Genomic DNA, 21,548 nt, shown 5'->3' with positions numbered 1-21,548 from the left:
CTGCTGAGCCATCTCTCCAGGGCCTTACACCTGTTTGTTTTTTGATGTTAACACGTTTACTGATGCATGCTCTAAACATCACTTTCCCAGCTGGGTGGTGGTGGCGCATGCCTTTAATCCCAGCACTTGGGAGGCAGAGGCAGGCGGATCTCTGTGAATTCGAGGCCAGCCTGGTATACAAGAGCTAGTTCCAGGACAAGCTCCAAAGCCACAAAGAAACCCTGTTTCGAAAAAAATCACTTTCCCTTATCATGGTTCTGTATAAAGCAGTTCATTTTGCTCCATTAGAAATGACTATTGAAAAATAGCTTCATTACTTCTATTACACATGGTGTTTTATACATTGTGATAAGCTTTTGCTAGAGCCCAGGCTGGCCTCAACTGATGAACTTTCTAGCTCTGCCTCCTGAGTGTTAGAATGATAGGCACGTGCCATTCTGGGTTCAGACTGTATTTTTATGATGTTTGTTATATCTTAACATTACTTATGTTTTATGCTAATGTCTATTTTTGGGTTAATATCTGATGTGAAACACAGGTTTTAGGGTGCACCTAGTTTCTAGTTTTCCTTGCTCAAAATAAGCAGATAGGCAGGAGTTTACATTTAAAGCATAGCCACCTAATTTCCAATGTAGGAAATCATATGGAGAACCAGCAGTAGGGAAAGGACCAACAAACACATGCATGAAAATGCTATAAAGAAACCCAATTCTTTCAAAATCAAAGCTGACTTTGAAAACTGTCAGACAGAAAAATCAAGACTGCTAAGATACATGCAAAGAAATGTGCTTTAATTACAGGGAAAAAAACAAAACTTTAAAAATGTATGGTGTTTTTGACTTTAGATATTTATTTGTTGGTGTGTGCACAGAGGCCAAAGGAAGATGCCAGGTGCCTTTTGGAATGCTCAAACTATTCTTTGACGCAGGGCTTATTCTTTATTGGCTAGGCTGGAAGCCAGCAACCTCCAGCAACCCTCCTGTTTCCGCTCTCCCAGAGCTGGGCTTACAGGACTGTGCTGGAGAACCAGTTTCTTACCTGGGTGCTGGTATCCAAGTTCCAGTCATGGCTGCACAGTGAGCACTCTTAAATCTTTGAGCCTTCTCTCCAGCTTATTTTTAGGTTTTGTTCGAGACAGGGTCTCACATAGAAACCTAGGCTGCCCTTGAACTCAAGGAAATTCTCCTGCTTCTGCCTTAAATGCTGGATTACAAGTGTCCACCACCAAACACAACTAAAATGTAAGATTATAGTAAAACTGAAAATATTTATCTTACAGCCATAAAGCACTACATCATAACTCATATTAAGGTATGTGGTGTATTACCACAACCCATCACTTACTATACTATTAAAGAAGAGAACACTGGTGTTTCACCAGCCATCTTTTATTAATGCAATATATGTTCATAAACTCTAGACAGTATTTTAAAATATACAATCTCTCAAACGGAATATTTCACTAAGGAGGACAATAGATAACTTTAGGGTCATCAGAGGTTTCACAGCACAATGCACAGGAATCTGCAGGTGTTCTGGGGAGCAGGAGCTTCACTCTTGAGCAAGTCGCTCAATGACACGCCGGTAGTCCTCTACCAACTCCTGAAAGCGCTCTTCTAGCTGCTCGTGCTGCACGCTTATTTCTATCTGGTTCATCTGGTTGGTCAGCTCTTCCGGTCTCAGGCATTTCTTCATCTTGGCAAGATCTCTCTGCTTTTTCTAAAAAAAAAAAAACAAAAAACAAACAAAAAAAAAAAAACAATTGCTTTCTTTTTTTCAGACAAAGCATTTGCTTATATAGCTACAATTTTAAGATTTACGTATTAAAAATAGTAGCTGGGCTAGAGATGGCTCAGCAGTTAAAAGTACTGACTGCTCAGAGAGGGCCTGCATTCAATTTCCAGTACCCACACGGCAACTCACAACCACTTATAACTCCAGTTCCAGGGGATCCAAAACCCTTTTCTGAAACCCTGCAGGCTTCTGCATAAACCCAGGCACACACACACATAAAATATATCAATTTAAAAAATAACAGTGGCAATGTGTTCAGTTTTGTCCTATGCAGGTTCTTCATTAAGAAACACAAAAACTATAAACCTTCCAAAGAGTTAACAAGACCTATACTCGTGTCAAATGGTGGCAAACACATACATATGGCTGGTAACCAGCTCTGACCTAGGACTGATGGTGCACACTTACAATCCCAGCACTCAGACGTAGTTGGTACTCAATGCTATACTGAGCTACATAAGACCTATTTCAAATAAATCATTAGAAACAAAAACTATAAGCAATAATAAGTTGCCAGGGCCGGGTATTAACTCAGTATTAGAGTGTCTTTCTCAGTGGAGACATGCAAACATTTCTTAAATAAATAAAATACATTAATTGAAGATAACTGACATAATGTACAACTATTCTTATTTTACTGCAAAATGATTACTAGAGCTCATCAGTTACACTAGAATGGCCAACCAGAAAGCCCCAGGGATCCTCTTGTCCCCAATTTCCCCTAAATCTCGTATTAATAAGCAGAGAACACCACACTAGCATTTTTAGTAGGTTCTGGAGTTAATCTCAGGTTCTCATGCTTGTAAGGTTTTATGGGCAGAGCCATTTCCTATCCTGTACACATCAAGACTTTAAAGAATGTGCAAAAAACAACTTCTGAAGAAATTTTTAAGAAAAAGCATGCAAAAATATCTGACAAATTGAACAAGAAATGTGAAAAGAACAAGTAAAATAATGGGATGAGTCTGGGCATTCAGGTTTTTAAAAGGGTGTGTGTGAAACAACCCCCTAATGTCAGTTTTTAAGTGGTATAAAAACATTTATAGCTCAAGTCCTATAACTAATGGAAGAATATTTTCTTCTTCAATATAGCAGAATGATTTGCACTTTCCCATATCTGTCACTGTCTAGTTCTTCTTAAATACTGACAAGAATATAATGGTTAAAGGGCTGGAGAGATGGCTCAGTGGTTAAGGGCACTTGTTGCTCTTCCAAAGGTCCCAGATTCAGTTCTCAGCAGCCACACGACAGCTCACAACTGCCTTTCTGGGCAGTTCTGGGGATGTCCTACTATTGTCTTTGCTGGCACCAGGCATGCATACAGTGCACACACATACATGCTGCCACTTATACATATACATTAAATAAGAATCTTAAAAATCTCTTTCTCCGATGCTTAAGAGACTTGAAAGTCTTACCTTGTAAGGGCTAATTAGTCTTCTTTTAATGTCCAGTCTGTAGTTTCTGTATTGCTCAGCATCACTCATGTCAGTTACCAGCAGCCGAAGAATTTCATAAACTCGTCTAGCATGTTGCTAAACAAATGAAACAAGAAAAACGTAACATTTTCATATTAAAGTGACAGTTTTTCTAAAAGAGCACAGCACATAGTTAACATCTCTAATGGACAAAGAATAATAATGACTGGTAGAGGAAAAATAAAAGATAGTCTTTGCTCTCAAGAGATTAGTAGCTTTGCAAGTAACAAATGACTGAAGTGTTACAGGACATGATAGTAGCACAGCCTGGGAATGTGGGAAATGACTGAGGATTCTTGTGAAAATGAAAAATAAAATCCGAGTGTTCTTTGTTCTTGCTCAGTCTTTCTCCCTCATTCCTGTGAGTGCGTGTGTATCTGGGCATCTAACCCAAAGACTCACAAACCCTTGACAAGTGCTCTATCAATGAGCTAATATCCCCAGCCTCTAAGCTGAATCTGAAAAAGAAAGCATTATCCTAGAAATGGGAGCGCACTGTATATAAATTTATGCACATGCATATACACATAGAACAGAGCAGCTTGTTATTGCTGGAGTTAAAAAAAAAAAAAAAACAGGAAGAAACCAGGGAAGAGAACTGACACACAGGGTTAAAAAAACAGACTCCAACCTAGTCACTATCAAGTTTTTCAATAGGAAGAAAAGTAATGTACCCAAATTTCTATTTGAAGTAAATAATTTTCTTTTTGTTTTTTTTCTCTTTTTTGAGACGGGGTTTCTCTGTGTAACAGTCTTAGCTATCCTGGAACTAGCTCTGTAGACCAGGCTGGCCTCATACTCACAAAGATCCGCCTACCTCTGCCTCCTAAATGCTGGGATTAAAGGTATGCACCATCACCTGGCTTAAGTAAATAATTTTAAAGCTGAATACAAGTGGTGCAAAAGTAAGGGTAGAGAGATCAGTTAAACCACTAAGGACTGTAGCTTAGTGGTGGAACACTAGCCCATAAGAGGTCCTAGAAGGAAGAAGAGAGGGGTGGAGGCAGAGACGGAGGGGAGAAATGGGGAAGAAGCTAAACTACGAGCTTGGGAAAATAGAAGACCTGGGATGGTCAGGTGATGGTGGTACATACCTTTAATCCCTGCGCTCCGGAGGCAGAGGCAGGTGGATCTCTTTGAGCTCAAGGCCAGCCTGGTCTACAGAGCTAGTTCCAGGACTGGCTCCTTAGCTACTGAGAAACCCTGTCTTGAACCAGTACCACCACCCCACCACCCCCCCGCCAAAGACTTGGGATCGATTCCCAGCACCTACACGGAAGCTAAAAACCACCTATAACTAGTTCCAGGAAATCTGATGGCCTCTTATGTCCTCTACAGGTTCCTGGCACACATGAGATACACATGTGATCAGGTATATACACATACACAGAAAAAGAAAATATTTTTAAAAGCTAAGTTATTAAATTAGGCAATCTTCTCCTTCCCTTAAAAAATAAAAGCAATGAACACAATGAAAATACGAACTAAAACAGCATAAGTAAGAATACTAAGACAAGGCCTCTAGGGATGTATAAGGAGTAACTGGGGAAACTATGAAATGATTGGATTTTTACAGAGCAGAGAACAGACAGACAGACAGGTGACCATCAAACTCAGTTCTATTTTTTTTTTAAATTATTTTTTCGAGACAGGGTTTCTCTGTAGCTTTTTGGTTCCTGTCCTGGATCTAGCTCTTCTAGACCAGGCTGCCCTCGAACTCACAGAGACCCACCTGCCTCTGCCTCCCGAGTGCTGGGATTAAAGGCGTGCGCCACCACCGCCCGGCTCAAACTCAGTTCTAAAAGTTAAGGATTTCAACAGTTCAGCATTTATGTAAGAGGTCTGACTGTGCCCAGGAACAGTTAAAAAGACAGACTAAAGGGCTGAGGATAAAGCTAAGTGGTAACATACATACCTTGCATTTGGGTTCAATCCCCAGATAGCAGTGGAAAATGGGGCGAGGGGAGAAGAGAGATCAGCAAGCTTTGGTATACTGAAGCCAATGGAGCAGTACCTTTTCTGTTTGTTACTTCAATTGTGAATTTATGTTGGTGGGGAAGGAGGCTGTAGAAAGTCTGTGGGAAGGACTATTTCAACTTCCTAAAAGAGTTTATGAGTTCAGTCTGAAAAACCAAGTACTATCTGGCCAGGTAAACAGAAGACATGTTCCTGATAAAGGAGTAGCAAGATATGGCATTCGTGAGAAATTTTAAGAAACTCAGCAAAGCCAAAAACATGCACAAAGTTGGAAGGAAGCTGAAATTATCAAGGTACAGATCAGACACAATGAACTCAGCATGCCCTACTTAGCAGTTTCCTTTTTTTTGTTAAACCATCATTTGTTAAAAAATGTGTTCATATACACTTTAGAAGCTGAGCTATTAATTACTCAATAAATATAGGTTTGATATAGTAAATAGATATAAATTATTTCTAAATATATATTCTTTATTTTAAATAGGAAGCTATTAAAGGGCAGAAGATGGGGAGTTTTAGTTCACACTGTATTGTAAAAACTAATAAGCAGGATTTTGGCTATAGTTCTGAAGCTCAAGGAGAAAAATCTAGATTTGACAGTTTAGATGAAATCTCCCAAGCAGAATGAGAAAAAAAAAAAAGCTTAAAGGAGTCTGAATAAGAGTTACATTTAAGAAGCATCTGAAAGAATATAAACTAGTGGAAGTGTTGCACTTAGGGTTAAAATGGTGCAGGGAAATCCAGGAACCATGAAGCTCTCAAAGCCAAGGTGGCCAATAGTATCAAACGGCTTGTCCTTATCAGGAACACTCTGAAGCTCACGAATTCTTAATCCAATCCCTACCCACTCTTCAGAGATTTTACTAAAGGCTATCCTGTCAAGACGAATTAGAAAAAGAATTTCAAAAGTTGAATGCTTCAAGAAGGAAATTTCATTGGGCAGTTGTGGTCTTTAATCCCAGCATTTGGAAGGCTGAGGCAGGCTGATCTCTGTGAGATCTAGCCTAGTCTACAGAGCAAATTCAGGACAGCCAGGACTACACATAGAAACCCTGTCTTGAAACACTCCCCTAAAAGGAAGTTTCATTAACTTTATTAGTTACAATGTGAATTTTCACACTAAAATTCATTTAAATGTGAAAAAGCACTGTCCCTCTCATGAAGTGCCCTGACTCTCATTATGAATATGTACTAGCATACAGAACTTCTTTGACATCCCATGTTTTTCCTACTCCTGTGTTTACTACTATAACATTTAAACAAATACACAGAGCGTACAACAATGATGGCTCAGTGGGTAAAGATATGTGTAGTCAAGGAAGGAACAAACCAACCCCAGGGAGTTGTCCTCTGGCCTTCACACTTGCACAGAGGAACACATATGCATGCCCCAAACCCAAACAAATAAAAATTAAAGTATAGAAACTGAAAAATTACACATTCTCTTAGCACCTTTCTACTCATACATCTCCAGGGGTAGACCCACTTCATGGCTTAAGTGTTTTAGGACTAGAGAGACAGCTTTTAAGTTAAGAGCACTGGTTACTCTTTTAGAAGGCCTGGGTTCCTACATGATGGCTCCCAACTGTTAGTTCCAGGGGACCAGATACCTTCCAATCTCCTCAATACCAGGAACATAGCACAGACATACATGCAGGCAAAAACATCCATACACATATAATAAATTTTCCATCCAAAAAGCTTCATTTTAAAAAGACTTTACTGCATTTTTATATGGGGCTGGTGGTGCCACAACACTTGTACCAAAGAGCATGTTAGAGGTCAGAACAACTTTCTGGAGTTGGCTTTCTCCTTCCGCTATGTGGGTCTTGGGGACTGAAGTCAGGTCATTAGGATTGGCAGCAAACTCCTTTACCCCCACTAAGATATTCTGCCAGCACAGTTTATCTTTTTACTCATCTTTGATCTATTTACTATACTTAGTTATACTTAGTACAACATAAAATGTATTTTCTTCTTATTCTATCAAAAAGGAAAATGAATACTTAGTACAGTGTAATATGTATCCCCTCATCATTTTGTCAATAAGGAAACTGAAATACAAAACCATAAACTAAACTGCTCTAGATGACAGTGCCAAGTTCTAGATACAGGCTTGAACCTGGTAGTACGACCTTAGAACCTACGATGTAACCACTGTTGCTTCCCACACATCTTAATGTCCTTGCAATAGTTAAGTACTTTAAAAAAATAGATATTTTCCTCCTACAAAATAAAAATTAAAAAATACCTTATTTATTTTGAACTTCTGTTGTGCTTGTATGGCCATATCTTCATGGAATCCTTGCATTAATCTTTCCCGGGAGAAACAGGGCAAATCCTGACAAAGCTTTACAAGCACAAAGTCTCTTAGTTTCACATAGCTTTTGGATGGATCTTCCGCTAAAAACAAAAACACAAATAACACCGCCTTTACCCAACACAATTCCACCATCATTTGTAATCTCGGTAACGAGGTAATTTTCTGAAAAGAAAATTATATACATAAAGATCATTCCTGATGTATGCTTTTATTGAAGACATCTATGCTTATGAAATGAGAGCTGCTGACTTTGCTATTGGTTGTTTGGCTGGAATGCCACCATATGCATATTCATTTTAACTGCAGTCAAAGTAGTAACAGAAATGAAATACTCAGTGTGGACAAATTTAAATGTATTCATTTTGGTAGTTAAGAATTCCAAGGTCAACTCTCACTTTCTTTTAAAAGACTTTTATTTATTGCTTGAGAATTTCATACAGCATATAATGTGTTTGACCAAGCCTCCTTTTTATTCTCCCCTCCAAATTCTCCCATATTCTCCAAATGCAGTGATGTCTTTAACCCAACAACTTTTATGACCCTCCAATAACAACTCTTGAAGAACACACTGAAGTAAGGACATGATTTTTGATCCTTCCTCCATCATTTCTGAATATCACACATCTTTTATGTTTTCCTATGGTCCACCTACATTAGATTAAGTAGCAGTCCAGTCAACATTGCAGCAAGATGGGTAGAAATAATACTCAACAGAGTTGTGTCATTCACAGATATAGGACCATGGTACGTTATCCCCCTTCTGTATCTCCAATTCCTCGTGAGTTAAAAAGTTAAGAGTGAATGCCAGACTGAAGAGATGGTAAAGGCACTTTCTGCACAAGGCTGGCAATCTAAGCTCAATTTCCAGAATCCATTTAAAGGTGGAAACAACCAACTCCACAAAGTTATCCTCTGATCTCAACACATGTTCATGTTCACATACACACAAATGATAAATAAGAGTATGTATATGTTTGCCTCCATGCTTGTCTGTGTACCGTGTGCACCTGTGATCAAAGAGGCCAGAAGAGAGCACAAGATCCCTGGAGCCAGAGTTACAGACAATTGTGAGCCACCTTGTGGGTGCTGGGAATCAAACCTGGGGCGGGGCCTCTTTACTGCTGAGCCATCTCTCCAGCTCTTCATAAGACTTTCTGATGTCAATCATTATCATTTCAAACATTTCCATTTCCCCATGTCCAATAGGACGAGGATCCTGTTTCAGACCGGGCACCAGCTGCCTTCAGCGACACCTCCCTGCTCAGGCTTGTCCCTCAACGGAGCTTCATTCTGTTGATTTCTCTTATTTGCCATAAATATCACTTAACATGATAGGCCACATTAAGATTTCCAGGTCATCAGCTTCTATGGCAGGGAATCATTCAGGGGAAGGTAAAAGCTGATGGCAGTGAGCAGAGATAGACGTATGTAGACTGTTTCACACATATAACAAAACTGAATTTCTTTTTTTGTTGTAGAATTATGAACCTTTGCATTTATAGTGATGCTTGGGTGAAGAGAAAGTTTCTATGCAGTAGGCTGCACATTAGTGTGACTGTGCTAAGGATAAGCTCCCATCTGTGTTGACTGGGTACTCAACTCAGACTCAGTCTTTCCATCTCTGCCCTCCTCAGAGTATTCTTGTTAATCTGGCCATAGCCAGTGCTCATTTTGCAAACTCATCAATAAACTTGTTTACTCTCTGCAGCACCCAGGCAAAAGACATGCTTCACAAATTCAACTTTTAGGGCAGGAGAGATGGCTCAGTGGTTAAGAGCATTGCCTGCTCTTCCAAAGGTCCTGAGTTCAGTTCCTGGCAACCACATGGTGGCTCACAACCATCTGTAATGAGGTCTGGTGCCCTCTTCTGGCCTGCAGACATACACACAGACAGAATATTGTATACATAATAAATAAATATTTAAAAAAAAAACAAAAAAACAAATTCAACTTTTATACCATAGACTAAACTTTACGTTACCATTAAAAATAATACAAAGCTGTAACAATCTAGTCAAGATGATATGGTACTAGCATTAGGACAGACACGGAGACCATTACAGTATTTAATAAGCTATCATACTCATGGTCAGTCAATTTTCAGAAAGGTACGCAGCAATTCAACAGGGAGAAATACTTCTCAACAAACAGTACTAGAACAACTGAGCATTTAAAAAAATGAACTTAATCAGAGTGGGTAGCTTACATCAGCCACCCCAGCATTTGGGAAGCAGAGGCAAGAGGTCCATCTCAAGTTTGAGGCCATCTTGGTTTATGTAATTTCTAGGCCAGGCAGGGCTTCACAGTGAGATTCTATTCTCAAAAAGAAAACAAAACAACAACAAAAAAGGGCAAATGTTTAACCTTTGCCTTCAGTTGGGAGAGCACTGTTATGGCATACAAAAGCATTAACCCCAAACACATCTAAGACTTCAGTGGAGACTAGGTGTGGGGGAGACAAGAGACATGTGAATCTTTACAGACACTGGCAATGTTCTAACACAGGGCTGTAGTGATGGCTGCAGACTTGCTAGCCTTCTTTGAGCTGTACTCTTTATGCCTGTGAATTTATAGAAATTATACCTCAATAAAGTTGTTTTAATTAAAACTTTTAAATAGCAACCATCTTAAGTATATTATTGTGTGTGGAGAGGATTACGGAACACAAGCACCATTCATCCTAGGCAAGGGATGTAGTATTGAGTTATAGCCCCGGTTTTTAAAATATTTCTTTAGGGGCTGGAGAGATGGCTCAATGGTTACGAACACTGGCTGCTCTTCCAAATGACCCAGGTTCAATTCCCAGCACCCGCAGAGCAGCTCACAACTGTCTGTAACTCCAGTTCCAGGGGACCCAACACCCTCATACAGACATACATGCAGGCAAAACACGTAAAATTTAAAAAAATACACTTAAAAAATTTTTTTATGTGTATGGATGTTTTGCCTGCATGTGTGTCTGTGCATGCTGCCATGTGGGTGCTGGGAATTGAACCTGGGTCCTCTAGAAAAGCAGTCAGTGCTCTTAACCACTGAGTGATCTCCCCAGCTCTTTTAAAATATTTAACAATGAAGCTGGATATGGTAATGAAAGTCTATAATCCCAGCACAAAAAGCAAAGGTGGGAAGACTATAAGTTTGAGGCCTGTCTAAGCTATGCAGTAAGTTCCAGGCCATCTAGGACAAAGGTAGATTCTGATTCTAAAAAATGAAGACATCCTACTAAACAGGTTTAACCAGTGTTAGTTTTCCCAAGACTGTCTAAAGAACAAGAACAACAAAATCCTAAAACTGCATTCTGAATATTGGTTTAAAATAAACTTAGTATGAATAAAAATTTAAGTAACGTACATTTTCAGTAAAGTTTAAGAAAAAATATCAAAGCAAAATTGAAAAAAATCGAAGAACTCAACCTACATTTTTATCTAAAAATTTCACACAAATAAAAAAAATTATGCTAAAAATTTCCAATTAGTTTTAAACAAACAACTACAAACTGGTATGGTAACGGTTTTGGTTTGTTTGTTTGCTTGCTTTGGCAGTAGTTTAGTATCAGGGGTCACACCACCACTCAACCTTTAAGCTCTTTAACTACAAGGATCAGCTTGAAAAGTTCCTAAAATGATGATATCCAAGAATTTGTGGTGCCCTTCAATCCCCTTGGTTTTAACTATACAAAGAAGCAATACAATGGGCTGGAAATGTAGCTCAGTTGGTAGAGTACTTTTCTAGAATATACAAGGTCCTGGTTCAATATGCAGCACTGCTTTAAAAACCCAGTGGTAGTACATGTCTGTAATCCCACCACTTGTGAGAAAGAAAGAAGGGACTCCAAGGTTGTCTTGGGCTACATTACTACAAGTTCAAGGCCTTGTCTCAAAACAGGGGTAAGGGACTTGGAGAGTGTCTCAATGAAAAAGAACGTGCTGCATGAAAATCTGAGTTTAGACCACATCACTCATTTAAAAACCCGGTTTTGGCCATGTGCTCCTATAACTCCAATGCTTTGGAATGGAAAGCAAAGGCAAGAGACCATCACTGGGGCTTTCTAACTGTCCATTTAGCTCCAGAGGTTCAGTAAGAGACTGTCTCAAGGGAATAAGGTAGAGAATAATGAAACAGGGCATTCAACACCCTCCTCTAGCCTCTGAATGCATTTGTACCTAGCATACATACATGTGTATACACCATAAATACATTGACCACATTCACATAAAAGTAATATATCTGAAGATAAAATCTGCTGAAGTATAAATCTATATTCAAGGGTCTAAATACTAGAGTTATCATTAAATATATCAGCTTGCTGGACAGTAGTGGCGGTGCCTTTAATTCCAGCACTTTAGAGGCAGAAGCTGGGGATCTCTGAGTTCGAGGCCAGCCTGGTCTACAAAGTGAGTTCTAGGACATCCAGGACTTGTTATATAGAGAAACCCTGACTTGCAATACCAAAACAAACAAACAACAACAACAAAAAAAAACCCAGCTTATAGCATTAGGTATTCTACCTTGTTTAAAAGCCTCTCTGGGGACTGGAGAGATGGCTCAGAGGTTAAGAGCATTGCCTGCTCTTCCAAAGGTCCTGAGTTCAATTCTCAGCAACCATATGGTGGCTCACAACCATCTGTAATGGGGTCTGGCGCCCTCTTCTGGCCTCCAGGGATACACACAGACAGAATATTGTATACATAATAAATAAATATTTTAAAAAAAAGCCTCTCTGTATTAATATGGTACATTATTAAAAAATATTTTAATGAAATAACACAAATCACGTAAGTAAGTAAAAAGTACACACTACTAACATTTTAAAAATTTGCGTAACATATCTCAGAACAAGGGGCTTTAAATTAAAGAGCAAATATATTAATATACTATTGGTAGATTAAATAATGCTAGTATATACACTCTAGCCAGAATCAATTTCTACTGTCCAATGAAACTGTTGATTCTATCTATAGTCTGAGAAATATTCAAATGCTATCCATGAGAAACTGACAGCCTCAAAATGAAGACAGTGTATATAATAAGGAACTGTCTGCCAATAAAACTGAAGCTAAAAGAAATAAAGTGGAAGAAACTGCACGCCAAACATGTATCTAGTGAGAACAGAACCTAAGCTACCAATGATTAAATATTAATTATAATTATTTCTGCCAAAATGTCAAGGAAGCAAAGGCCACCTCAATACTAACAGCCTGAATTTCAAAAGGATACCCAAAGCCCGCAGAAGATCCATTAAGTTAAAAACATAAAATAATGGAAAAATAGACAACTAAATGACTAGAGTACAAAATTCAGTAAGTTTTTCTTTTAATGCTTTTTAAGGACACGGTATGAAAGCTAAGAGAAATAAATTAATGAGAGCAGCTAACAAAGCATTTTTAGCATTTTGTAATGCCAAGAAATGTGAATGCTGAAAATAAAGGTCGATACTCAGTTGTCAAATTCAGACGTCCTTTTAGCATGTTTAGCCTTTCTCTTTAAAGACTTCAGTTTCTAATGAATCATAGCAATGAATAAAGGGTACTATTATTAATGACTCTTCACTGAGATTTAAGAAAGAAAATTCTTTTTCTGCTAATTGGTACTAAGTATCAAGGACTTTATTGGCTAGAATAGACAGAAAAAAGTAGTTAAGAGGCTTCAGAGAAACAACCCCTGCTGGCACATTACCCACTAGAGTAGACAAAGACTACTTATGTGAACTCCAGATTACAATCACCAAAAATGTCCCCTCATGTAGCACCAAGCCCAAACTGTCAGTGAACAGAAGCCAGCAACTTTGGCTCAGCTCAAAGCAGTGACAGAGCTGGCTGTACTGTCTTGATAATATTACAGGTCACGAAAAGTAGTGAAGGTATCTATCCATCTACAACTTCTGATATAAAGTAAGCTGAGTAATTACTTTCTTATCATTGAAGTTTCAACTCCTTTTAACAGCAATGAGTCAGAGGAAAAGATATTGCAATACTATAAATGTGGAACTCCCTTTTAAAAATGCTGAGCTGGGTTATAGTTCAGTGGTAAATGTTTCCTAGGATGTACAAGGCCCTAGGTTTGATTCTCACCACAGCAAAAACAAAACAAAAACCTAACATGCTTCCCTCTAGTTTATTGTTTAAAGCATTTAAAGAATACCCATGCATTAATTTTCATGTAAAGTGGAATTCTCTAGACCATACTTAGGAGAAAAGGTTAAGTATTTGTTAAAAGAAGACAATTCATATTCTGGCAGCTCTATTTTTTTCTTCTTGGGCAAGCAAAATCAGCATACTATATGGAAAAAAAGCCTGCCCATTAGCTTATTTTATAAGCTTTCCAGTCTCGTAGTCAACAATGTTTTTAAAATATTTATTTATATGTATACAATATTCTGTCTGTGTGTCTGCCTGCAGACCAGAAGAGGGCATCAGATCTCATTTCAGATGGTTGTGAGCCACTATGTGGTTGCTGGGAATTGAACTCAGGACCTTTGGAAGAGCAGGCAATGCTCTTAGCTGAGCCATCTCTCCAGCCCTCAACAATTTTTTTATTCCTTTGTTTCTTTAAACAATTTGATAAAATTTTGGAATATCATTTTAAAACAAGTTACCATTTTAGTGCACGTTAAAATATGAATTTTAGAAACAATCTTAGTGTTAGGTCAGTTGTGATTCAGCAGTTGAGGCTGAGGTAGGAGGTTCTCGAGCTCAAGGCTTGCCTAACTTACATGATGGAAGCAATCTGGGTAACACAGCAATCAGTTCAAATAATACAAAATATATATTCTTATTTAGTTACTTATTTTGAGGCATCAGGGATCGAATCCCCTAGGCTTCATGCATTCTAGGTGAGCATTTTACCACTGAGTTCTTCTACACTCCAGCTCCATATTCAAGCCTTTATAAAATAAACATTAAACATTTACCTTGGAGATGAATATCTTATACAGGATGAGAAACTTTAACTGAAATAGGTGAGACCAAAAGTGTTGCAGTATTTTGAGATTTCTGTTGTTGTTTTGGAGTATTTTTATAGTTTACCAGTTGGAATTCTTGATTTGAAAATCTAAATCTTTTTAGAAATTTAGTATCACATTGGCACTCAAAAAAATCTTGAATTTTGAAATTAAAAACAAAACAAAAAGCTTGGTGTGTGTGGAGAGGGGGACGCTGGAGAAATGGCTCAATGGCTAGGGGAGCGTGCTGTTCTAAACAATCTGAGTTCAGTCCCAGCACCCATATCAAATGGCTCACAGCTGCTTCTAACCCCAGCTCCAGGGGTCCAATACCCTTTTTTGGCCACACACACTAAAACAGTCCTAAGTTTTGGACTTCAGATTTTCATATTGAAGATGCACAACCCTATTATACACTACACACAAAAGGAAAAAAAGAGACTCCCAGGTTTTTGTTTTTTTAAATTTGTGTTTCATTTTGAGACAGAATTTCCCTATGTAGTCCAGGCTGACCTCAATCCTCCTGCCTCAGCCTCTTTAGTGCTGGGATTAGAGGTATATGTGCCACAACGCCTGGCAGTGACTCCCAAATTAATCAGCAACTTAATGAACAGCAAATCTGAACATTACTCAGGGTAAGAAAAGGACATCTGCTGTGTGGTAGGGCTGCACGCCTTTAACCCCAGCACTTGGATGGCAGAAGCAGGCAGATCTCTGTAAGGTTGAGGCCAACCTGGTCTACAGAGTGAGTTCCAGGACAGCCAGGGATACACAGTAAAGCCCTGTCTCAAAAAAAAAAAAAAAAAAAAAAAAAAAAAAAAAAAAAAAAAAGCCTCCTATTTAGGAATTACTACTCCCCACCACACTATGGTTTAAAATTAATGCACAGGTATCTTCTAAATGATAAAAATGTTTGCCAAATAAACTGAACAAATAAGTTATACCATACTTGCAATGCACTTATGTCTGAACAGGACTTCGCCAAATAATATATATTGCGTTCATTATTTTTAATTTTTTCACTTCAGTTAGGGATGCAGTTCAATTTCCATAAAAGCTTAAGATCTAAAATGTATCCTAAAAGCAACCTTTAGTTCCATAAAGACCCCAGGAGAATTCTAACACTTAGAATAGAAATAAAACTACTAAGGTATGTTTGAAAAAGGCTATTTTAGTAATATAAAATGTTACATACCTGTAATATCAAGAACTGAAGGAGATGCAATGTAGTATCTATGAACTGTTTCAAGAAGTTGAGCACCATGGCCCTGACCTTGAAATGGAGTCAGTATCAGCATCTGACTATAGTAAAGAAATTATTCTAAATTAAAACACCACAACATGACCAGTTAAAAAAATCAAATTATGATAGTATAAGTGTTGATCCTTTTTAAAAAATTACTAACATACTCAAAATTGGTTTTGAATTTGAAATTTGAATTGAAAATTTGAAACTGTCTGCCAGACAGTTTTAAAGAACACAATAAAATAAATCAGTACATAACCAATGAATGGTGATTTTTTTTTTTAAACAAATCAACACTACTATAACAAGTATTGGAAACTTCAGCAGTTTCTTCTGAAATAAAAGACAAGGCACGTGTTATGCTGCCAATTACCTTACACGTGGCCGGGTTTTGTCTGGGTACACATAGTAATTATAGACTGTCATGTAGCCTACAGTCGCAAAGAGCGTAGCTCCATCCTTATTATACTTCTCAAATCTGCAGATAAAACAGAAAGCCAAGCAGGTCAATTACAGTCGCGCTCCCATGCAGTGTCCATTTTCTTTTCCATTCTCTGACTGAATTTTCAGTGTCAGCAAGCTACTCTGTGAGGGCCCAATGGGTACACCTGCTATGTTCTGAATGTACAATTCACTTAATTGGTGTGCAGCAACTTGGACAAATCAGACCTCTTTACATCACTTCAGTGCACTTGCCTATTATAAAGATGAATAGGTGGCAAGTAAAAGAAAACACAGGCAAAGCTCATTTTACTGTTTAAGCCTACATTCAGGGCCCTAACAGACAACAGCATTTAATTCAGCTCTATTCTCAAGTCCCCCAAAGCATAATGAAGGCAAACTCAAGCCCCATAAACAATAGTTTTTCTTTCCTGGGAAAAATATCATTATACTGTCCCCAATAATTGGGCTGCCACAATTAAAATGCTGCTTTGTGGAGGTAATAAGGTCCACTGTTGCTTTAGAACTGTACTTACACTAGAAAGTAGTGCCATCTTTCATCATCCACGTCAATAAAGCTAGCAGTTTCAATAAACCACATCAAAAAGGTCTGAAGCCTTTCATGATATTCTCGAAAGCCTCTACATGTCATGTCAGCCTAGGGAAAAAGCCAGGAAAAGTCAGGTGAAACTCATCACTGAGGTAAGTGAAAGCCTGCAGAACACAAAACTATTCTGTGGGAAACGTTTACAAGTCTCAGATTAAATATGTGTATACAAACACACAGTCAAAACAGAGCTGCTTTTAGTGCCAATAAAAACCATTTTTCTCATGCTAGAAATACTGAATATATGATCCTATATAGGTTCCAGGCGAAGGGAAAGACTTCTTTTTACCTTGTATATCTGAAAGGTAAAGTTTTCTCCTCCTGTTGGACAAGGAACTGAGTATGTATGGAGTAGGGTTCCAAATGGCTTGAAATCAGCTTCCTTTTCCAGCAAAGAAAGAAAATCATTTGTGTTTGTGCAAAACCCAGGCGGAATGATTTGTCTGATTTTCCCTTCAACGTCATCTGCCTGAGGAACAGAGGATAAAGAACAAAAATTAACAAATGTAGTTTTTAGCTGAAAATGTTTAATTTCTCTAAAAGGGTTTAGAGGTAGTGATTAATCCCAGCACTCAGGAAGCAGAGACAGGTGGATCTCTGAGTTTGAGGCCAGCCTGTTCTACCTAACAAGTTCTAGGTTAACCAGGGAGAGACCTCATATTTCAAAACAAAACAAAAAATTTCTTAATCAACAACTACCACAAAACTTCACAATTAAGCTAAAGAAGTAAGCAATGCAGTAAAATGAAAAAGGGTAAGTTTTATATAAACAAACTGCTCTCACACAAGTTTGAGATGAGCATTAACATAAAAACAAATTAGAGAAGGCAGGTAGCCTAATATCTAGTGCAAGAGTAAAATGATTATTACCTACCACCCTTCAGGACAATATTAACAAGCCAAAACAAAAAGCTGATTATTACTATACACATGTCAAAGAAACCATGTTATCCCAGACATGAAAAGATCACCAGCAGTAAGTGGTAAGGCTAGATAGTCTGACCAAATGAATAGCAAAGTAGACAGATAAGATCCTCATATGCTAAACTAAGATAATAAATTCTAAAGTATCTCCACTCAGGAAATACAAAAATCATATGAATGGTTATATTATCCACTCATCTCCACAATGTGACAACTTTCATAGACTTGGATTTGTGATCGTATAAGAGAGAAAAGACTGAACAACAAAATTAAACTCAGAGATTAAAATTACCCTTGTTAAACAACCTCAATGAATGAAAACTATCAGCTGAGCAGACTTCATAATCCTTTTCAAAACCCCAAAGACCACTTGATTGAATACATTTACTACTTCTCTTTAACCATGAATATTTGATGAAGTCTTACAATAAAGTATTACTGCTTCTCACCAGGCAATAAAACTTAATGAATTGGTCTCAACTTAACAAAACCTTATCCTTCAATACAGTCCCTAAAAGCCTGACATTACATTCAACAAAATGAGCTTGCATTCTATTCAAACTTTTTCCTCAACAATGAGGCCAGGTTTTTACTTAATGGAGTTTGCCGTGAGTTCAGCTGTAATGTTTGTATTGTATCTATTTCCACAAGGACTGACACAAGAACACTTTGTGTTAACTTACTAAGCAGCTCTTTCATACCGTTTACATGCATGATGGGTATTAGTTCTAAACCAAGACCCTTGCTACTTAGCATTCAAAACAGGGAAATTAAGATGCTTAGGACAAAATACACTACAAAAGGCTAATACAACATGCTACTAATTCCTGTCCTTTCAACCATCTTTTAACTAAGTAGGAGCAATGCACCTGCAGATGAATAGTACTTTATTACCGAGTTACATTTTAGGATAGAGATACAAGGATGGAGCTTATCACAAATAAGTTTTATTTTCAATGCTTTGGTACTAACATATATACATATATGATTTATTTATGGTTATAAAAATAATTTATTACTTAAAATATGGCTTTTCAGCATTCTGGCTAACACTTTATTGCTAATGTGTACATTAGGACTTGCAAGTCATCCTCAATTGCAAATAAATTAAATTTGATAAATCTACTTTATTTTAAAAATACATACTATTTTATAAATATTTTCCCTGAAACTGTGAATGTGAAGAGACACCCAATTTTCAATAATTGCATAAGAGTATTTAAAAAGAGGAATAATTGCAATAGATTTGTACGTGGTAATTTAAAAAAAATAGTGATGGGTAAAATAGCACAGTATAATTGTAATTCTCGTTTTTAAATGTCAGAAAAAAACACAATTAAAAAAAATCACTACAGGGCAAATCTCCTAAGCAAGACAGGAACTATAGAAACATGATGAGTCACTTCACCTGTCTTACATTTAAAAACCAACTTCAAAGATCTCTGTAACTGGTAGATTTCAAGTCAGACTTCTGCTGAAAGGCAAACTACCCTCAAATCTGACCTTAAACAAGTTGAAAGACTATATAACTTTCAGTATTCAAAGATAATTACTCAATAAACAACTTCATATAAAATCTATGTCTGTGCACCATGTGTGCACCCAGTGCCTGTGGAGGCCAGAAGAGGGAGGTCTGATGCCCTGGAACAGATGCCCTGAAACTAGCTACTGGTGGTTTTGAGTTGCTATGTTGATGCTGGGAATAGAACCTGAGTCCTCTACAAGAGCAGCCAGCACTCTTGAGCACTGAGCCATCTATCCACCCCCTTGAAATATCTTAAAGGACATACTTTCTTACCATGGCCATTTAGAGTCCCAGTGTTCTGTGCTTTGTTACATGAGAAAATGTTCCTATGGAACAATTTTTGTTTTTCTTCAACACTGCACAAAGCAATGTGCCTGACAAAAACTAGTAATACAGTACAACTATTGAGTTATATGTATTTGGAAGAACAAGAACCTTTCTAGTACCTTAAGCAGCACTGTTAGTCTAAGTTTGTCCCTGGTGAGTTATTTTTGAGGTTGCAATTATTGGCAAGTTAAGTAAGAAAAGTGTCTCAAGATTTAGCATTACTGTAATTCTAAGAATATCTAAGATATGCTATAAAGAGGAAAAGTAGTTGTTTCTTCTTGATTTGCTCTCTTCTCTCTGTTTCTGTTTTGAGACAAAGTTTCTCTGTGTAGTCCTAGCTGTCCTGGAACTCAGATATCTGCCTGCCTCTGCCTCTGAAGAGCTGGGATTAAAGGCAGGCGCCACCACAACCAGCAGCAATGCCTTTCCCCCCCCTACTTATTTATTTCTTTCCCTCAACCATCAACATCTACTTCAACCACAAACATACTGGTTCTGTCAATAAATAATATTCTCAATCTGACAACTAATACTGCAATGTCTGGCTCTGGTCTCACTTCTTTCACTTTTACCCACGACATCATGTCCTCTGCACACCAGTTTTGTTTAATTTTGAGACAAAGTCTCAAACAGTCCAGGCAGGCCCCAAACTTGCCACATAGCTAAATCTGTTTTTTAACTCTAGGTCTTTCTACAGTTCCCCCACTTCCAGGATACTGGAATTACAAGCATGCACACATACCAGCCTACCTTTTTAAAATGTTAATTATATGTATATAACTCACCACATGCTTAAAACCTATAAAGGCTACTAACTATTCTTACCTCTTAGCAGTACCTTATCCTGGCACAAAAAAATCCCAAGGCTCTGCATAATCTGGATTTGCTGCTTTCTTCAAATTCCCCAGCAAAATATTTCTAATACTCTCTAAATTTATGATTTGTTTATGGTAAATTCTCCAAGAGCAGAGAATGTTTTATTTACTATATTCCTGGCATTAAGAGAAAAAGAAGCTAGTCTGGAGACATGGCTCAGAAATTACAAGCAGAAGACCCAAGTTTGGTTCCCATCACCCACACTGGGTGGTTCACAACTGCTGGTAACTCCAGCTCCAAGGGATCCAAAGCCCTCTTCTGGCCTCTTTGGGTATTCACATTCACACGCCATACCCAAATATAGACATACTACATAATACACATAATTAACAGAGAGGAAAAAGGACACAGGAAACCATGGGGAGAGCATTAGTGCTACAAACTGAAACAAGAAAAAAGCCAGTCCACTATGCCCATTATCAACTACCATTCTTTAAAAAGGGGGAGGGAGATCTTTCTTTAACACTGAACAAATGATCTTTGACCATGAAGCAAATAAGTAACCCTACAAAAACAGTATACAGGACTGATTGATTTCTTATACTTCACATAGTACTTCTAAATAGAAACCCTGGTTTTCAAAAATGGAACAATTAGAAGTTAGTGCAAATAGATAGCTATTTTCACTACACACAGTATATGAAAGATTTATCAATAACTAAGTCAATAGTTCCTTTGGAAGATATCAATTTAGCACTATCAGCTGCAACATTATATCAAACACACACACCTCAAATGACAGTGAATTTTGTACTGCACAAAGGAAAACATTAGCTATATTTGAAATCAGAATACTTCGTATGAAATACTTGGATTCTGGAGAAATTTAACCATATCTAATAGGAAAAATCTCATTACTGAAAACTTCTATTTTCATAACTTATCCAATGCTGGTTCAGATGGAATTTAGTTGCAAACATTCACTTATTACAACTACAGCATTATTCACAATCATCTTTCTATCAGTAAAATTAAAAGAAAATTTCAAGATATACAAACTACTAGAAAAGCCGGGCGGTGGTGGTGCACGCCTTTAATCCCAGCACTCGGGAGGCAGAGGCAGGCAGATCTCTGTGAGTTCGAGACCAGC

General features: G+C 37.8%; 1 protein-coding gene across 1 annotated transcript in view; it reads right to left on the bottom strand.

Annotated features, from left to right (window-relative positions):
- Positions 1-1,372: 1,372 nt before the first annotated feature.
- The window catches only part of Hat1 (histone acetyltransferase 1), a 42,581-nt gene continuing 22,405 nt past the window's right edge, over positions 1,373-21,548 (bottom strand). The window contains exons 5-11 of the mRNA XM_005346558.3: positions 17,096-17,275; positions 16,736-16,857; positions 16,132-16,236; positions 15,708-15,814; positions 7,501-7,652; positions 3,213-3,329; positions 1,373-1,719 (exon numbers count right to left, since the gene is read on the bottom strand). Of these exons, the coding sequence (XP_005346615.2) occupies positions 1,552-1,719; positions 3,213-3,329; positions 7,501-7,652; positions 15,708-15,814; positions 16,132-16,236; positions 16,736-16,857; positions 17,096-17,275 (951 nt within the window). The 3' untranslated portion in view covers positions 1,373-1,551. The remainder of the gene's footprint in view (positions 1,720-3,212; positions 3,330-7,500; positions 7,653-15,707; positions 15,815-16,131; positions 16,237-16,735; positions 16,858-17,095; positions 17,276-21,548) is intronic.

This window comes from Microtus ochrogaster, chromosome 4, assembly GCF_000317375.1.
Source record: "Microtus ochrogaster isolate Prairie Vole_2 chromosome 4, MicOch1.0, whole genome shotgun sequence".
Taxonomy (NCBI): Eukaryota; Metazoa; Chordata; class Mammalia; order Rodentia; family Cricetidae; genus Microtus; species Microtus ochrogaster.
The sequence above is the reverse complement of the archived record's forward strand: the minus strand, read 5'-3'. Positions and strand labels throughout refer to the sequence as shown.